General features: G+C 41.0%; 1 protein-coding gene and 1 long non-coding RNA gene across 2 annotated transcripts; both read right to left on the reverse strand.

The window, feature by feature from the left end:
* Positions 1 to 3,972: 3,972 nt before the first annotated feature.
* Positions 3,973 to 7,234, reverse strand: LOC130139982 (uncharacterized). The gene is made up of 3 exons (XR_008817991.1): positions 6,821 to 7,234; positions 6,054 to 6,249; positions 3,973 to 4,512 (listed from the first exon to the last, which is right to left on the reverse strand). It is a non-coding gene; the product is annotated as an uncharacterized LOC130139982 (long non-coding RNA).
* Positions 7,235 to 16,333: 9,099 nt separating this feature from the next.
* LOC130134563 (TMV resistance protein N-like) lies at positions 16,334 to 18,351 on the reverse strand. Its single transcript, XM_030609186.2, has 2 exons — positions 17,891 to 18,351; positions 16,334 to 17,667 (listed from the first exon to the last, which is right to left on the reverse strand). Exons 1-2 carry the CDS (start codon positions 18,250 to 18,252, stop codon positions 16,851 to 16,853), a joined length of 1,179 nt encoding a protein of 392 aa, XP_030465046.2. The 5' UTR covers positions 18,253 to 18,351; the 3' UTR covers positions 16,334 to 16,850.
* Between the last annotated feature and the right edge of the window lie 2,331 nt (positions 18,352 to 20,682).

The raw sequence follows: 20,682 nt of genomic DNA on the forward strand, positions 1-20,682 counted from the left end.
TCTTCTACCTTCATCTGACTTCTTGACAAACATTGTATGATCTGTTTGACATTGAGTGAAGTTCAGCTTCTCAACGACCCTTGTTAACCTCTCGAACCAAGCACGAGGTGATTGCTTTAGGCCGTATAGGGATTTCTTGAGTTTGCACACCTTGTTGAAGCTCTCTTTAGTGTCAATTCCAGGTGGGACCTCCATAAAGACTTCTTCCTCCAATTCCCCATTTAAGAAGGCATTCTTTATGTCTAATTGCTGTAGGGGCCAGTCCAAGTTAGCTGCAAAAGAGAGCAACACTCGGATGGAGTTTAGTTTGGCCACCGGAGCGAAGGTTTCTTCGTAGTCTATTCCATATGATTGTGTGAATCCCTTAGCGACCAGCCTTGCCTTGAAACGATCAACACTACCATCGGCGTTGTGCTTAACTGTAAAGACCCACTTACATCCCACCAATTTCTTCCCAGCTGGCAATTCTGTATATTCCCAAGTCTTATTCTTCTCAAGTGCATGAATTTCCTCAAGAACCGCTCTTTTCCACTCAGATTGAGCAAGTGCCTCATGGATATTCTTGGGAATTTGAATGTCGCTCAACGTTGAAACAAATGCCTTGTATTTCGGAGACAACTTTTCGTAAGACACAAAGTTGTTAATGGGATGTTGAGTGCACTGTCTCTTCCCCTTCCTAAGAGCAATAGGCTGATTAAGATCATCAAGTATAGCAGAATTTTCTGAGTTTGCAGAAGCATTACCTTCATCGATAGTGGGTCTTGAACTCGGATCTGTCTCTTGAGCCGGCCTTGATGTAGTACGGTCCTCCAACTCCTTTTGAGTCTTGCGCCTAGAGTAGACAATTACCTCTTTATTTTTGTCTTGTGTAGCATCTTGAATGGGTAGACACGAAAGACTTTCGGATGTTGGATGACTCTCGGATGTTGGAATGGGTAGATACGGAAGACAAGGAGAATTTGTTTGTTGTGACCCGAATGACTGAGAAGTGTCCCAAAAATAATATTCCTCACAACTCTCCCCCTGAATGATATTTTTGGAGTGAAAGGGCTGGTGCTCAAAGAAGGTAACATCCATGGTGGTATAAAAACGCTTTGTTTGTGGGCAATAACACTTATATCCACTTTGATTTGGAGCGTATCCTAGAAACACACATTTGAGGGACTTAGGATCTAGCTTACTGCGATGTTGCTGATTTATATGAACAAATGTTGTGCAGCCGAATACTTTGAGTGGGATATGTGAGGCAAAACGAATATGTGGGTAGGTATGAAGTAGCCTTTGAAATGGTGTTCGGAAATCTAGAACACGGGAAGGCATACGATTGATGAGATATGTGGCTGTTAACACTGCTTCTCCCCAAAAATGTTTAGGAACATGAGTGGCTATCATAAGAGAACGGGCGACTTCCAAAAGATGCCTATTTTTTCTCTCCGCCACTCCATTTTGTTGTGGAGTTTCTACACAAGAGCTAATATGTATGATACCTTGGCTATTTAGATATGACCCGAGCTGTAAGTGAAAGTATTCTCTCCCATTATCCGTTTTGAAAACTTGGATTTTTGTGCTGAATTGGGTTTGGATCATTTGGTTGAAGGTTTGAAAAATTCGGCCAATATCTGATTTTTCTTTCATCAGAAAAAGCCAAGTGAGTCTTGTGTGATCATCAATGAAGGTAACAAACCACCTAGAACCAGTAATATTATTGACACGAGAAGGTCCCCAAATATCACTATGAATCATGTGAAATGGATGAGAAGACTTATAAGGTTGCAAAGGGTATGAACTGCGAGTATGTTTGGATAATTGACACACCTCACATTGAAATTTTATTGAATCTTTATTGAACAAAGAAGGTAGCAACCTTTTTAAGTACGAGAAATTTGGATGACCTAACCTATAGTGCCACAATCTTACTTCACTCTCTTCCTTAGCACGAGATGCTACACATGACATCTTCTTGTTTTTCCATTCTGAGGCATTAACTCGCAGAAGGTAGAGGCCCGCATCCATCTCAGCACTGCCAATCGTCATCCCCGAGTTCAAAACCTGAAATTCACATGAGTGTGGGAAAAATTTAGTAGTGCAGCCTAAATCTTTGGTTAACTTGCTGATGGAGAGAAGATTATAGCTGAGTTTGGGAATAAATAATACTGAATTCAGTGTTATATCTTTTGAAATAACCACTGATCCAACACCAGCCACCTTTGAGCAAGAACCATCAGCAATTCGAACGCTAGTGCCGTTTTGACATGGATTGTACTCGTTGAACACTGTGATATCTCCGGTCATGTGGTCGGATGCTCCCGAGTCTACAACCCAAGAGGTGATTTTCTCCTGTTTAGCACTAAAGGCATTTAGAGAATTACCTCGTTGAGCTATTGTTGCTGTACTAACCCCTTATGAACGGGTTGCCTTCTGAACTGATTCCTGTAGCAGCTTTTTCAGCATCTCCAGTTGCTCTTTGTTGAAGGGACTCGAATCTACCGAAGCGTTTGTTTCGGTTTGGACTATGTTGCTTCTGCTCTCCCGGTCTTGAGTAGGACGTGAGGCTGATGGCTTCCAATCATCTGGCCGACCATGAAGTTTCCAGCGTGTGTCTTTTGTGTGACCTGTCCGTTTGCAATGATCACACCACGGACGACCACCCTTTCGCTGGTTGTTGTTGTTTGACTGAGTGCCTCGACTGTAGGATGGTTGAGATCCTCGGGCTATTAAGGCAGAATTTTCTGGATTGGTCTGGTTTTTTGAACAACCAAGCATCACCTTTCGCCGAGTCTCTTCTCTCCTGACCTCCGCAAAAACTTCTCGTACATTAGGTAGGGGCTTTATGCTCAGAACTCGTCCACGTACCTCGTCAAGCTCTTGATTCAAGCCTAACAGAAATTTATAGATGCGTTCTCGATCTTGAATCTGCTTGTACCGCTTGCTATCTTCGGGACAACTCCACATCATATCTTCCAAAGATGTCAAGTTGCTGCCAATGACGCATGAGTTGGTTAAAATAATCGATGATTGAAGATTCCCCTTGCCTTAGATCATGAAGAATGCCCTTGATCTCGAAGATGGCCGAGGTGTTATCTTTGTTGGAATAAGTTTCATGAACAGCATCCCAAATCTCCTTCGCTGTTTGGTAATACATGAAATTCTCCCCTGTTTCATTCGTCATTGAATTCAGCAGCCAGGACATCACCATGTTATTTTCCACCTTCCATGTTCGATAGTTTGGGCTTGTCGCCTCAGGTTGTACGGCAACTCCAGTTAGGTAATCTTCTTTACCTTTTCCGCAAACGAAAATCATGACAGAATGGGACCATTGATTGAAGTTGTGACCGGTGATGAGAAGAGTTCCCCCTTCGGATACATTGATAGGTTGGGTAATCAAAGGAGAGTTCTGAGCTTTAGGGTCTGAGGTTTCACTCTCAACCTCGCTTGCCATGGTGGCTCTAGGGTATTTTGTCATGGTGGAAACACTCAGAGATGTGGTAGAAAAGAATGGTCCAGATCGAGCTCTGATACCATGTAGAAATTTAGGAGAAACTGTTGTAAGTTTTATTCTCCAAAAAGGGCTACGAAATTACATGAGGCCTCCGGCCTTTTATAGCTGCTCGTCCAGCTAATTATTTTGTGCTAACTACCGAAGCAAAAAGCCAGATATACTAGCCATAAATCTGGTTAGTATCTGCTGGTTTAAAAAAATTATCAGCACCCTAAAACTTAGGAAACAAATTCCTAAAAGCTAACAAACAAAATCCTGAAAATCTGGAAACAAAATAATCGAACCTCTACTGCTAACTAAAATATCCGGATCTGGTTTTCAACAAAGAATAAAAGAGACAGACAGACAAACAAGGGCTTCTCAAACTAATGCAATGTTCAAATGTCCCTCAATTAGTGATCGAACTCACTGCAAGATTTTATGCACATCCTTTTGTGCGTTCAAGCTTGTTTAATAAAGCAGTCATCAACGTAATATAACTTGTAAGACAAAAGAAGGAAACTTCCCATCTTCTTAATTTATAACTACATATCAAATCCTCAACACTTAACATGCCCAACCCGTGGTTCTTTCTATGAAATACCAACATGTAATTACCCTCATCAATACCATGCAAAAGGTCCTTTCTGATGAACCAGAAATTTAACTGTCGGAACAGACTGGATCTTAAGATGAACAGAAGCTGTATGTTTATCATCCAAAAGAATTAAAACTAAACATTAAATGAGATGATTCTAGCCTTGTCTGTGTGGTGTTCCATGGTAATATGGCATTTTCCAGCTGCAACATCCCAAATTTTGACTTACCAGTCAGCGCTTGCACTAGTGTATATTCCTGTTTGAACATTTGCATAGCAGTCAGGGATGTCATTAAGCATTGGGAATTGGATAGAGAGACTACAAAATTACGAGGACCAAGAGAAAAGTAACAGTTTCCAACAAACTCAACTCCTTGTTCCAAGCAAGGCCAAGCACTGAATCCATATGACTACCCTCCTTGTACTTAATCGATGCCTACAAATCGAAAGTGACCACAATCATAAAGGGACCTCATTTAAATTTCTGGTTTGATATGAAAAAATGCAGACAAAGGTCCTCTAATTAGATTTAATTAATAAGTGGATCCAATTAACTGTGACTTAGGCTGACCCTGCAGTTTTTAGAAAGACAGGAGGATTTTGGCGCTTGGAAAACAAAGCAAGACACGAATCTCTTCCAAAGTTCCATGTCTCACAAGATATTTATATTACTACTAAACTATGGTTGAAAGAAGTCTTTACTCTCAGGATGAATAGTTCCCTTTCCCTTCATTCCGTCATCACGTTACCACCAGTCCAGAAGACATATAAGCAAGCTTGGAATAGAACAGCTCTCAGCATTTCCAATCATTATAATCAATTAATGGGACAGCCTCTAAGATGCGGCTTTTGGGCAGAGGCCTGACTTCCTCCTGGCGACCTCCTCTCTTACTCTTCCATTACTGGGTCATTACTCAGTTTCATTCATAATTTTGCCTCCAGGTTAAAACGCGATTGACAGCTCAAGGTACAACCTTTAAAAGCTAGTTTTCCATGCGATTGACCATCCCAATTCTCAGCTATTCTACCATGCACTAAATTTTATGTCCATGTAACTGTTAGCTGCCTCACTTACCAAGAAGCTCTGTAATGAGCTAGCTAGCTAGTACCACATCTCACGCAATATAGAAGAACCAGTGGAAAGGCAATCTTGAGACAAGTTCTCACACAGCGTTTAGTCTTTCCAAGAATAAGTTTTTGTAGTCATTCAAGATAATAAATGGAGAAGGCCTCTCACTTGTGCTGATGCTCTTGTTGCTATACAAGCACCCATTCGTGGAGCTACAATACCTAACCATGGAGTTACAAATTATATCTTGTGAAAGATTAGACTTTTCTATATAAGTTCAATTCTAAAAGGGACAGGAGCAATAAGATTTTTCCTTTGGTCGGCAGGAGCAATAAGATGGATCGGCATAAAATTCACATGTTTTCCTTCAAATATTCCTGAACACAGTTTTATTTCTGTGGCTACCAAGTCAAAATAAGCTTGCCTAAAGCAGTAGAATGCCCAAGCATAGTTATTTCATTTCTCCTTCTATAGTTTTCTGTGGCGGTGTTCTTGTGACATATTTTACTTGCCTCTTAGCAAGCAGATTTGGCAGCATACATTGGCTTTATAAAGCATGATTATTGGGGAATAGAGTTTTGAGTTTAATTAACTCAAAAGGACTTTGACAGGTATAGCCTTCATTCTTTGCTCTTGAAGTTGGCTTGGAGAGCACATGTAGACCATGTTTGGATTTCTGATACTACTAAGATTCATGATACATCCGTGACTCGTTCTGGTGAGTTTGGCTGGCTCCTGTTAGTGATTTAAATGAGTCCTTGTGTATTAGATGGGGCATCCGCATGTAATTCTGATGCCCCTTTTTCGGGATCCAAATAGGAATTAGCCATCCATCTTCCTTTGGATGAACTAAGAAACTAACTTATTAAAAGAAAATAAAAACCGAGTACACACAGAAAGGAATATACCTTCATCTCTATCGTAATTATTCAATTCAAGCTCCGTCAAACCATCAGTTATATCCTCAAAACCAGATCGAACTTTTGTTGTCTTGGAACTTCTCCCACGTGCAGCAGCGGCAGATAATGCAGTAAGAACTTCATCAGCCTTTTCTAAAGGAACCGCATCCATGTTTTTACATCCTCCTTGCCATCACTATCTCCACTACATGGAAATCAAGAACAAGCCACAACAACAGAATATCTGCAATTATTGTTTCTCTCTCAACAATTTCACTAAAGCAAACACAGCTATCTCTCTTGAATAAGCTCCTCAACATACATTGTACAGCAGCATCAAACCAGAAGGAAGGAAAATGCAAAGACTATGCCCATTAACTCTTAACATAGAAATTTTCCATGCTCTTGGAAACACATGCAGTTCTTACATGCCCAAACAGGCTGACCGTTATTCTATCTAAATTGACTATTATAATATATATAAACAGCTTTATTGGGTACTCCTTGCTAATTGCTAGTATGATTCCACTGCACTGTTCTTGGTCACTGATTCAACTTCATTTCACTGAAAACAACCAAGAATGACAGGCCATCTTAAAGGACAGCATTGATCTAAACAGATAGTTCAAGAACGGGCCAAACCTCCACATTAGTCATTAGCACCAACACACATTCAGTTCACTCAAATCATACAATCGAACCATAACCCTATCGCAGATCGCCAACAATGCAATGAAAACATGGCCAAACACACTAAAAGGAGACTTTCTTTTTACCTTCCTTCGAGAACTCTACTCCTCAAAATCTCTTCAACTTCCTTCTTGGTGGGCGGTTCGGCCGCCTCGGGACACCTTCGAAGCCCCTCCAGGGACCCAAGATATCGCCAATATCATCCCTTCAAAGACAACTGAATTTTTATAAACAGATTACCTCAATTCTATAGACAGAGCCCCACTCCAATACTTCAGCATGGATCGATGAGTACAGAATCCAAACGGAGCACACAGTTCGAATCGAGTGCGTCGTCAGCATGTGGGTCAACAAGAAGGAGACGAGAATTCTGCCACTGAAGAGCCTGATGTGGAATTCAACACTCATGCGATTAAGCATGTTCGAGTTCGATATTCCCAATTCGCATTGAGGAACAACTAAGTTAAAATTCACTTGAGATATCAAGTAGCGGAGGAATTTCTTAGTATATTCAATAAAAAGAGTGATTAAAATTACACCAATTATATTACTGAAATGTACTAATGATGATCGCGTATTCTCAATTCCACGTTTGGAAAGGAATTAACAATATTCAGTAACTTATTACCAGTAATTATCAAATTCACCATTCCATCCTCTTGTCTTTTCAAAGCGTTTTCTTACTCATGGTGAGCTTAACTTCGCGCTCGAGCGAAGGCCATGGCACGATTACAAGGAGATCATGGAGTGCCACGGCGGTGGGAACGATGATTGATGAGGCAGAGAGCAAGGGTGACACAGAGAGTCCCCTGGACTGCTCTGTTCAGTCCAGAACTCCACCAGGTAACGATGAACATCATCATCCATGGAGTTGACTGATGGCTTAGCCGTATGGCGAGAGCTTAGAGCTTCCAAAGCCATTGACAACTGCATGGACAAGATGATTATCTCCTACCAAGACGATTGACGAATCACACAAACTTCGTGTAATAAAAAAAGTTCATATCGTCTCTGTTCTATGTCTAATATGTTTTCTCCTATCTACCAAAATTGTATGTACTAGGAGTAACTCCATATCAGTGCATGGATTGTGTTTAACCCTTTTGAATGGCTCCATAACTGAGTGTTTGATAGTTAGTCCCATAAAATTTCGAGATTAGAAAAAATAAGAACCTATAGAAAATTCACTGTCTTCAAAGAAAATAGTCGAGACATGAATTTCAAAGGGAAACATCGAGATGCCTTTTCGACTTGGGGCTCTAACCGCGGCTGTTGTGAACTAGAAATATGGCGAGGATTTGCTTGTATTTTCTTTCATGAAGTTGAATTTGACGAACCAAAATAGTCACTGTAGGGCGAACGGTTTGATATCAAAATGGAAAACCAAATGAATAACCCTTGATGTTTATCCAATTTTCAAACTCAACACTAAACATTTAAAAGTCCATATTTACGCAACTGAAGTATGTTGCATATTATGACCACATTGATCATGTCAAAATTTTGATTAGTCGTCAAATTAAGAGAAAATTTACCATCACTTGAATTTGGATACTTTTTGGTTAAAATACATTAGTTGAAAATAGACTTGCACATTATTGAAAGCACCGTAACTGCAATTACCATTAATTTCATTTTTGAAGATTAACATTTTGCCTTATATCAAGGAAGCTCTCTCACACACACACCATTCATATTGACCGGCTCTCATACAACTTTACATCAGATAGATGAAACGTCGAACCCGTTGACCGTTTAACTTGTTCCCAAGTTCTCTTCCTCTATAATTTTCTGAGGAGGGAGAGTAGCAGCTCGCTTTAAATCAAATGAGGAATTCCATGTGGACATTAGCATGGAAACCTAGGCAAACCTCACGCTGAGAAACCCACCAGAGGATATGGCTAGGGCAATCTTCTCGATTCTCAGCTTCATATGCATTCGGCCGCGGAGGATGTCGAGTATAACGACTGCATCAGAAAGGATTGAAGTCTGGGCCATCATCCAGCAACGAAGTAGCACTTCGAATGGATGGAAACTTCACTGCTGCAAGAGTTCTTTTCCGTCTCCTCGCCATCACAGTGCCTTAAGCTGTTATTCAGATTAAAAAGATCCGATATCATAATCATCATTTGAGAGAGAGAGAGAGAGAGAGAGAGAGAGAGAGAGAGAGAGAGAGAGAGAGAGATCTTACCAAGGATGAAGCATTTGATGGATGAAAGCGTCGATGGCAATTTCATGATATTGAACATGGCTATTGCATGTACCAGATAAAACCTTATAGATAAACCTCTATTTATTTCTGAAAGTTATAGTTCGTCATATCGGGCTCACATATCTTTTCTATTATAAATTAAAGTAGTTGCCGCTACCATTGGTCGGAAAGATCTCTAACAACGGTTAAACTCATTCATCTAGCATACATATTTTGACACGCCTTACCAAGAACGAAACATTTTTTTTGGTAAATCATTGATCCGATACTTATTTACACGCAAGGTCCGAGTATCGGAGACATGATCATTGGATGCATGCAAAAGAGGTTTTCAAAGATGCGAGTGAGATATGATTCTGGCTTCTTTGTTTTTTTGTAGGCATCGCAAGGGTCTTGCTTTGAAGTGCTTGAAGGACTAGTAAGAAACAAGGAGAAATTCAATTGGCTAATGTGTGGAGCACCAATAGATGAAGGGCTCTACAAATAGGTAAATATTTGATCATGTTTATTATTGTTGTGGATAGACTTGCACTAATAAATAGGTAAATATCTAGTCATGCTCATATGCTCATTATTGCCATGGATTGAGTTGCACAATTTGCATTTAACACGTTGCCATAGTAAGAAATATTATCAATGGCGGGTTTTGGTAGAATGGTTTCCTCTGAAGCGTGACCATGTACATCCTCTCGTGATTAATTAACTATATGAGAAAATTCAAATCTAGATCGTTAGATTGTCGATGGTCGTGATGGATGGAAACACCGATGGCAATTTCACGAAATCGAAAATACCTATTACATGTGTATGATAAAATCTTATAGTATGTGGATTAACTGCTATTCACCGCTAAAAGTTATAATTGGATATGCGGGCTCAGTTCTCTTTCCTATTATAAATTAAAGTAGTTGCCCTTACCGTGTATTGGAAAGATCTCCAAGAGGATAAATTTCATTCATCCAGCACACGTATTGTTTAATATGTCTCTATATGAGAGAATAAACATTATCTGAGCAAGCAAAGAAGCAGATGTGGAGAAATGAATTTGCCTGTATATATAATTAGCTACTAGGTAACCACGAGTGTATGTTTTCTTTAAAGTAATATGAAAAGATGAAACTCTTATATGAATATATATACTGTTCACTTATAAATATTACCCTTAACTAGAAGACACAATTATATTAATTAACTTTGAAACGATTATTTTATAATAACAAAAGAACAATGTATAGATCGAAAAGTCATACATTGATTTCAATGTTGTGTCTCATGATTATTGCATCTGTACAAAAGATAATGGTAAATCTCTAAGAAGATTGGAAACACCATAAACGTTCTTAATTTCAATGTTTCAAAGAAATAAATCTTTCTGACCAAAAGGAAAAAGAAAATAATCTTAACTTTAAGCTTGTATTGATATTTTTATTTGAGCAACTCAAAATTTTGATCTTAATATCTTCGATAGAAAATTCTACACCAAATGTTGTCCGTGCATGGTAAATTTTTAACTCTATTTATATTATAGAGTAATAAAATATTTGTTAGTTGTTTTTATTTGTCATGCAGAATATTATATTATCGAAGCACTTGATGACGCAATTATTGTTGGCAATATGGGATAAATTGATGGATGAATGAATAAGAAATTGATGCTCAAAGAACACCCTTGAGTTGAAAGTGGGAAATGGAAAAACACTAGTCCCACATTGAAAAAGAAAGAAGGCTATGTAGTGCTTTATATACAGTTACATTCATTTGAAGTGGTAACTATCATAGCACAAACACTATGCCTCGCGCGCAAGCGCCGAGGGGGGGGGGGGGGGGGGAGTTGCAAATCCGATGCCCGAATCCAATGCCCGACAAGCTGAAACTTGTGCGCGAGCGTATGTCCCGTGTACACGGAAAGTGGGCCTCGCGACGAGCCCAATTTTGCCTTCTGATTTATTTTTCAACTCAAGCTGTTACAAATTTTAATTTGTAACGTATGGTTAATGGCATTAAATTGTGTTGTTACAGAATTAATTTTATAACGGTAAAGCTGTTATGGAATTAATTTTATAACGGCATATTTAATCAGCTGTTATTCCCGATGCGTATTAATTTTATAACAGTAGATTCAATCGGTCTTTATTATTCCCAAAATGAAACACTCCCCCTTGACCTTGTAAATAGACGCCTTCCCATTCTATTTTAAAAATCATCTAATTATTCCTCTCTTTCGATTTTCTCTGCATTTTTTCACTGTTTTTCGATAGTGTTCGGTTCCGGTTTGTTCAAGTTCGCCGAAAGCTTTGAAGTGCCGATTTCTTCTTAACTGTCAACCGTTGTATCCTGGGAGACAGATATTCACAAAACCTCATACGCATACCGGAGGGAACGAATTTGTTTTAAGGAAACTGTGTTGAACACAGGCTGAAACTTGTAACGTATGGGGGAGTTGCAAATCCGATGCCCGACAAGCTGAAACTTGGGCGCGAGCGTACGTCCTGTGTACACGGAAAGTGAGCCTCGCGACGAGCTCAATTTTGCATTCTGATTTATTTTTCAACTCAAGCTGTTACAAATTTTAATTTGTAACGTATGGTTAATGGCATTAAATTGTGTTGTTACAGAATTAATTTTATAACGGCATATTTAATCAGCCGTTATTCCCGATGCGTACTAATTTTATAGGGTTGCAAATCCGACGCCTGACAAGTCACGACGAGCCCAATTTTGCCGTCTGTTACAAATTTTAATTTGTAACGTATTGTTAATGGCATTAAATTGTGTTGTTACAGAATTAATTTTATAACGGTAAAGCTGTTATGGAATTAATTTTATAACGGCATATTTAATCAGCTGTTATTCCCGATGCGTATTAATTTTATAACGGTAGATTCAATCGGTCGTTATTATTCCCAAAATGAAACACTCCCCCTTGACCTTGTAAATAGACGCCTTCCCATTCTATTTTAAAAATCATCTAATTATTCCTCTCTTTCGATTTTCTCTGCATTTTTGCACTGTTTTTCGATAGTATTCGGTTCCGGTTTGTTCAAGTTTGTCGAAAGCTTTGAAGTGCCGATTTCTTCTTAACTGTCAACCGTTGTATCCTGGGAGACAGATATTCACAAAACCTCATACGCATGCTGGAGGGAACGAATTTGTTTTATGGAAACTGTGTCGAACACAGGCTTCGGTATCCATTTGCATCGATTTAAATTATGTTATTGTAATTTCATTTCTTTACAATTCTGTATTGTTTGCAACAATTATAACAATTATATGATTCAAATTAGATTATCGAATTAGTGAAATATAACGCAATTATATGTTTCAAATCAAGTTTGGATCTTTGTACCAATGGGCTTAGCAGTCCGATTAGACTCCCTATCACCTCTTCTGCATCATTTTCCTAGAAGATGATAACAATTACAGAACGAGAAAAGGGGCAAAACGGTGAAGGTTGTATTTTGGGTTTTAGATTTTTCCTTTTGCAGTTTGCTTAATTTCTTTTAGTTTTGTAGGGTTTGTAAATAAAGATTGAATAAACAGCAAAGGGGCAAAATGGGAGAGTTTGGGCGTGAATGATTATCATTTTGTTCCAAATTTAATTTCTGGCCATAAAAAGATTTTTCTATTTCTATTCCATGGCAAGTTTCTAAGCAAAAATACGTATTTGATAACGAACCAAAATTTCTGTTTTTGAAAAAAAATTCGTTTGATAATGGCACAAAATTTTTCCCTCCCGGGCGGCGGAGGACTGCGGGAGGCAGCCGGCGGCAGAGGACATCGAACGGCAAGTGGCGGGCGGCGACGGGAGGCAGACGTCGACGTAGCCGGTACGGAGGACGGCGATGGGAGGCGGACAACGGTGGGAGCAGGTTGGCAGGCAACGGTGAGAGGAGGTTGGCAGGCGACGACAGGAGGCGGCGGATGATAGGCGGAGAGCGAGCAATTTTATTTTTCATTTTTGTTCTAGAAATAAAAAAAGTAGAAAATTTTTACTTCTCATTTTTATTCCAAATCTATTTCTAAAATCAGAACTTTTTCCAGAAAAAAAAACGCAAAATTGCGTTTCCAAACTGATTTCTATTCCAAATCTATTATCGGGAATAGAAAAATAGAAAAAAAGAGAAATAAAATAATTATCATTCGCAACCTTGTGTTTTACGTATTACAATTTTCTTTTATTAATATTCTTTGCGAGGTGGGCGGGTGGGTGGGTGGGGAGGGGAGAGGCAAAGTTAACATTAGCCCGGCCCGACCTCGCGCTGCGAAATTGCTCGCTCTGCCGCCCCGTTCCTTGTTTTCTTCCCACAAGTTTGATTCGACGGGATGGGCCACCATCCGAATCCCGTGCCTTTCCTTATCTTTTACAAAGGCCACTTGGCATAGTATTCATCCGGGAAAAATGTCAAAAAAGTCATAAACCTTTTGCATTTGTATCAATTTAGTCATAAACCTTATTTTGGTGTCAACTCAATCTTAAACCTTTCATCTTTGTGCCAATTTAGTCCATCCGGCTAATTTTGGCCGAATATTGCTGATGTGAACATTAGCTGGCCTACGTGTCACTGCGCGGCGATGACGTGGACAAAATTTAATAATATTTTAATATTTTTCAAATTTATTTGTAAGTTTTTTTCTTACCCTTTCTTGTTCCTCCAGCTGATTGCCGGTCTGGCGATCGGCTGGAGGCTAGAGCCAGCGAGGTTCGCTAGCCTGTAGCAAGCCCCGCCTTGCCAGCCTTTGGCGAGGGCGGCAAGGCTCGACCCTCGCTGGATGGCCACGAGGGTGGCCTCACACTAGGTTGGGCGAGGTGCAACCTCGCCGGATCTAGCAAGGGTAGAGCTTCACCGGCCATGGGGGAGGCCCGACCCCGCTAGATCCGGCGAGGTCACGCCTCACCCAGCCTAACTCGAGGCCACCCTCGCGGTTAGCCCTCGTAGGATTTGGCGAGGGTCAAGCCTCACCGGCCATGGGTGGGCTCGTACCTCGCCAGATTCGGTGAGGTCGTGCCTCGTCCAGCCGCTGGCGAGGCTCGCCTTCGCTGGCGAGGGCGAACCTCGTCAGTGGCCTGCGGGGCGAGCCTCGCCATTAGCCGACGGGGCTCACCGGCCCTGGTCTCCAGCCGGTAGCCGATCTAGCGACCGGCTGGAGGAAGAAGAATAAGAAAAAAAAATTAAAAAATCAAAATATTATTAAAAGTTGTCCACATCATCGCCGGTGGTACCACATAGGCCGGCCAGCGTCCACATTAGTAAAATCCGATAAAAAAAATAGCCGGAAGGACTGAATTGACATAAAGAAAAAAAGTTTAGGACTGAATTAGCATCAAAAAATAGTTTATGACTAAATTGACATTAATGCAAAAAAGTTTATGACTATTTTGACACTCTTCCCGTATTCATCCATGTGGAGTGAGCACCACAAGTGCGGTAAACATCACATAACAATATACATATAAATCGAGAAAAGAGAGCATAGTCTATTCTTCGAATAAAATATATATGACATATATGGATGGCCTACGGAGATAATTTTATCTTTCAACCTAACAAAAAAAAAAATATTCGCAATGAAGTGAAGGTCAAATTCTCTAAAAAAAACACTATCTCGTGACTTCAATCCGATTCCGACACCAACTTTTTCAATTGTGCCGAAGAAAAGCACCGACTTTTGGTCGAGGCTCAAGCATCCGTGAAGCTGCCGTTAATTTTTGTTGTTGAAAAGACGGCATGGCATCGAGCAAGCATCGTGGACCCGCGGACGTTGCCAAGGCGCACAGTGGTGCCTGATACGACCGTCGTTTCGTCAAGGCTCTCAATGAAAGACCGTGACGTCATGCACTGTTGGGATCATGGAGACGACACCGTTTGATCGAGGTATACAGACTACGGCGCAGCGGCGAAGGAGAGAGAGAGACGTGGTCAATTGAATTTGGGCCCAATTCCCTAAAAAACCCCCAACTTTAGCCTTTGTCCCAATTATATCCCAAACTTTTTTTTGTCTCATAAAAAACCCCAAACTTTTACTTTTGTCCCAAATCTACCCCGTTTACTATTCATCCAATTTTTTAATATTATTTTTATTTTTTCGAATTTTTTTCTTTTGTCTTTTCTTTTCTTTTTTTTTTTTGTTTCACCTTCAACCTCCGGCCGGTCACCGGTCCGGCGACCGGCCAGAGGCGAGGACCGGCGAGGTCGGCCCCGCCGGCAGCTGGCAAGGCTCGGCCTCGCCAAAGAACGGCGAGGCCGACCTCGCCATCGGCACCGCCGACCGCCGACGAGGTCGACCTCGCCCAAGAACAGCGAGGCCGACCTCGCCATCGGCCCGCCGGCCGCCGGCGAGGTCGGCCTGGCCCAAAGAACGGCAAGGTTCGGCCTCGGCCGACCTCGGCCGGCTGCCGGCGGGGCCGATGGCGAGGTCGGCCTCGCCGTTGGCGGGCGAGGCCGAGCCTCACCGTGCCGTGCGGCGGCGCACTCACCGGATCCGGGCGAGGCTTGGCCCCGCCGGGCCGCCGGGCGAGGTCGGCCCCGCCGGTAGCCGGGCGAGGTCGGCCTCGCCCAAAGAACGGCGAGGTTCGGCCTCGCCGACCTCGCCCAAGAACAAAGAAGGCCGACTCGCAGTGCGCCGGCGGCGAGCCTCGCCCAGATCTAGCGAGGCTCGGCCCGCCGGCCGCGGCGAGGTCGGCCTCGCCAAAGAACGGCGAGGCCGAGCCTCGCTTAGCGGCCGGCGAGACCGACCTCGCCGGCCCTCGCCTACGGCCGGTCGCCGGACCGGCGACCGGCCGGAGGTTGAAGGTGAAACAAAAAAAAAAGAAAAGAAAAAAGAAAAAAATTCGAAAAAATAAAAATAATATTAAAAAATTGGATGAATAGTAAACGGGGTAGATTTGGGACAAAAGTAAAAGTCTGGGGTTTTTATGAGACAAAAAAAAGTTTGGAATATAATTGGGACAAAGGCTAAAGTTGGGAATTTTTTAGGGAATTGAGCCGTCCAAAGTGTTAGGAAGTCTATTCTAGAATTTGTGCCATCATGATGTTATTGAATTGAAAATTTCTCGAGGCAAAGCAACCTTTCTCACAAGTCAAAACTCGCAAGAACCTCTCTCTAATAGCTAAAGTCACATTTCAAATGATTCTCAAGCAATTACCTCAGCTTTACGGTATATTTACTATACTCAGTAATATTCAAAATCCTATAGATCAAGATATCCTTTTTTTAGAAAAATAGTTCCCGCTTAGATCTTCTTTTTTTTTGTTGTTTTACTTAAATCAATCGCCCTCCTTTTCCTTTATGATATGTCAATGCTATGTATGTACATCTAAAGATTCGTCACTGATGCATGGTGAGATTAAGAAGAAACTGAAAGCGTTTGATGGAAACTGGAAAGTAACTTAGGGATAGATGGAGTACAACAGTAAAGTATAAAGAAGTCTTTCACCGTTCAAGATAAAGAACTTATAAGGTTCGCCACCAAAGAATTGGATAAAGAACCAAATTGAAGGATTCACTTACTTGAGTAAAAAATTTCATACATGATCAAACTCAAATCCGAATTCTTCCAACGGAGAATGTGCCACATATTTATAGAGGTAACTAGGAAACATTAAAGTCATACGAAATTCAAAAACACATGAAAAACTTACAATTCAAACCTCCGGCCTTGCATCGCATCAAGATTTGTGCAATGCGTTCAAACTCCAAAAGTTCAGGGTTTCTTCCTCCTCATTGAACCTGTTGGATCACGCTATGCTCCTTGGATGGGCAAAAATCCACTCCATTTGCATGCCCAACTAGCAAACGGGCTTTGGTTAACTGATGAATCTTGAATTGGGCTTGTGAGTTGATTGCCTTCACTGGAATTTTCAAGCTCTGATCCTCATGCATAACTGACTAGAAAGGCAGATTGCCTATTTTCTGGGTTTTTCTTGCAATAAATCCAAGGTAGTTTTCCACATACGTATATTCCTATTGCTGCGTAAAAATGAAGCATAACGCGCAACATCCAAAGGAAGCCCTCCAATAGCTTTGACAATGTCTATGGACAAGGAATCATACTCAGAGACACCTTCGGGAGCTTCCCCTGCAAAAGCATGCTCACGAAAGAGTTGAAGGGCATGGTGATCACTCATTGGCTCAAGCTTGTATTCCTCAACTGTCTGAACATCAGATGCTCCATCATCGAAAGCATTTAAAACATTTCTTTTCGTTGTCGTCACAATGATTCTACTTCCCAGACCAAACCAAGTAAGCTTCCCAGCTAATGCTTTAATTTGTTCATCCTCCCGTACATCATCGAGCACAATGAGAACCTTCATATCACTAAATAGATCTGCTATATTTTGAATTCCTTCATCGATGGATTTTAGCGGTTTTGGTCTTATTTTTAGAAGGTCAGCAATCAAAATTTGTTGTGCAAACTGGATTCCTTCCAGACTAACACCTTCAAGGAAGCTATATGCATCAAACAACTTATGCATCTTGTTAAAGACAACCTTTGCAAGTGTAGTCTTTCCGACACCCGGCATACCGCATATTCCGACGACGCGTACCTCTTCTCCTCGTATTCCGACCACTTGTCCCTCGCTGTAGGCAACACCAAGCTTTCTCATCATCTCATCAACATGATGATCAATTCCAACTAGTTTGTCGGTCACAAGTTGGTCATCCATCTTCAACAGTTGCCGCACACGCGCAACAACTTTTTCGACGAGCTGGCTCTCGTGCCTGCAAAACGTAAGTGATGAAGCACGAGGAAGACAAGAAAGTCACCAAAAATACTAAAAAGTAGACAAAAATGAAAGTGAATTGACCGACAAAAATTAAATCAACCCACACGGTCTATTCTTATGCATTGTTAAAGTTTTCGATCATTATCGATATTAATTACACTTTTCTTTTTTCCATTTATCTAGGAAAGAAAAAGGAAAACCAGAAGTAAAAGCATTACCCCCCATTTATGAGTTCCCGTCCAAATCCGCTTAATCCCGCGATCTTTCGAAGAACCTGCTTCCATTTTTTGATGGTATTTGAGTTGACTCCGTCCAACTCATGTAGATTGAAGGACCTCTCAAAATCCCCAGCCTGGTGTTTTACATCCATGGGACTAACATCATAGAAAATCGGGATGATAGTCTGTCCCTTTGATTCTCTGCACTCCCACATTTCTACCAGCTCCATGAGGCAACTTTTACTAGAAGCATAATCTTTGGAGAAGACGGCTATTGAGATCCTCGACTGCTGTATCGCCTCTTTTAGCTCCGGCTTGATCTCTTCTCCGGCATAGAGGTTTTCATCGTCTTTGAAGACCATGATCCGTGCATTTGCCAACTTGCTATAAAGGTGATCCGTGAATCCCTTGCGAGTATCTGGACTTCTAAAATTCAAGAATACGTCGAATCCAGACGATGACGATGGGGTTGAAGATGATTCCTGTCAAATCAAAGAAACTAAACCTCTTCACATAGTAAACATAGTTTTCCAGACCAAGTCTTATGCTTCTAGCCAAACAAAAGGAAAAAAAAAAAGTCTTATGGTCTGATGGAGGCGAACCTTAAACAGCACGTCATGCTCGAATCCGGGCAATGACGATGGGGTTGAAGATGCTTCCTGTCAAATCAAGGAAAATAAACCACTTCACATAGTAAACATGGTTTTCCAGACCAAGTCTTGTGCTTCTAGCCTAACTAAAGGAAAAAAAAAAAAGTCTTATGGTCTGATGGAGGCGAACCTTAAACAGCAAGTGCGCTGCACCTGAATCTTGCGACTAGCGTATTTTTGACTTCTTTAAATAATTAAAAATACTCATAACTCTCGTAACACTCAAATGTCAATACATGAATTCACAAGTAATTTATTTCGTAACACTTTCGAAATTTAAATAATGTTTTAAATTTTAGGAGAAAGCAAAAGTAATAAACAGGCCTAGCGTACAATATCAATAGTGCTTGGAGTTTGGATAGGATCTCCTGGTTTTCTAAATTCAGTGGTTCGATCGTTCATGCCAAAGAAGATTTGTAGCATTGTAGACAATTTTTAGCATTTGCTGGGTTGAATTGCAAGCAGGAGGACCGATTCCACCGAATTAATGTCAAGGAAGTTTGAAGTAACAATACAAATCCCAAAGATGCAGAGAAAACTAACCCGCTCGCTTCTCATCTCTATTCCAGCAGCAACAACTGCAGGAGCAAGAGCGGAAGCATCAACCGGAGCATCAACTGAAAGAGCCAGAGCATCAACCGGAGCATCAGCCAGAGCATCAACTGAACGAGCCGCATCAGCCGGAGCATCAACCGGAGGAGCCAGAGAATCACTCGAAAGAGCCGGAGCATCAGCCAGAGAAGCCGTAGCATCAACTGAAAGAGCCAAACCATCAGCTCGAACATCAACTACATGAGCCAGAGCATCAGCCGGAGCATCAACCGGAGCATCAGCCGGAGCATGATCCGAAGCATCAGCCGGAACATCAATTAGATGATCCGGAGCATGAGCCGGAGCATCACAAGCCCGAGCACCATCTAGAAGATTTTGCTTTTCTTGCTCTTCTTGTTTTCCTTTAGGAACTTCACCAAAAATCACTCCGACCAGAATTAGAAACACCAGGGACCAACCCGGACCGAATGTGAGAGACAGAATCACAACGGCCAGTATCACCGCCATCCAAGCCATCGGACCCAAAGCCATCGCTTGATCTCGCGCTATCACTCACAGAGGCACAGGAGGCCTATAAACATTAGACAAGAATATACATCACACCTTACACATTGACTATATTATATTTTACGCATGACCAAGACCGCTGACTACTGAAAGCATGGTTGTCCACGTGCATAGTTCTTTATTTGTCAATACGAATGGTTACTTCTGATCGTTTCGTTCTAGTCTTATAAGATGAAATTCAAAAGTAACAACGAGCTTTAATAGTATTTTTTCTTATCTCAAATAGAAAAGTTAAGATTGTGCGGGCTACTTTATAAATGTGGGTGTTTTCTAATTTGTTCAAATGAAGGCAGCGACTTCAATGAGAGAGAAAAGACAGAAATCCAATCCAAAAGCAAAACAGGGTTAAGAAGTTCCACCCGCCGGTCAACCAGTGATTAATACTCCCGCATCCAATACAATGTGTAGGTACCATTTCAAACATGAGTTAATTTCATTTCAATACGGTTTAGTACGCATTCTGTCGGAATGAACCGTGAAATACGATCAGAGTGAACAGTGCAATACAATCAAAGTGAATAGTGAAAACCTGTTAAAAGTGAACAGTGAAATGCGGTTATTTACCCATTTAATCAACCATATCAAAACAAACATCAATGATCCAAATTATTGATCAATCTCACATCACACATTGATAGTCCATTTCATTAATCAATCTCTTGCTCAACCACACATCAATGGTTCATTCTATTGAATGATTTCAATCACTCATCATTAATTCATGCCACTACTCAATCTTATGATCAATATCCAACTATGATCACAGCATAATGCATCGTGACAAGGTGACCAAGATTTATCTCATTGGTTAGGTCTCTCCACACATATTGTCAGTGGCTTGGCCCAAAAAAATCCCGAAACCAATATGTAAACTCAAAAACCCCTCACCGGGTTCATGACGATAATGAGTATCAAACCATTAACATTATATTTCAATAATCTACAAAACCAATCTAGAAATTGGTTTCCAAAATTATAATATATAGCATTTCACAATTGGATAAATTTGATAAATTAGGTTCA

This window comes from Syzygium oleosum, unplaced genomic scaffold (genome assembly GCF_021117445.2).
Source record: "Syzygium oleosum isolate NSW1041296 unplaced genomic scaffold, Sole_v2.1 Sole_v2.14, whole genome shotgun sequence".
NCBI lineage: Eukaryota > Viridiplantae > Streptophyta > Magnoliopsida > Myrtales > Myrtaceae > Syzygium > Syzygium oleosum.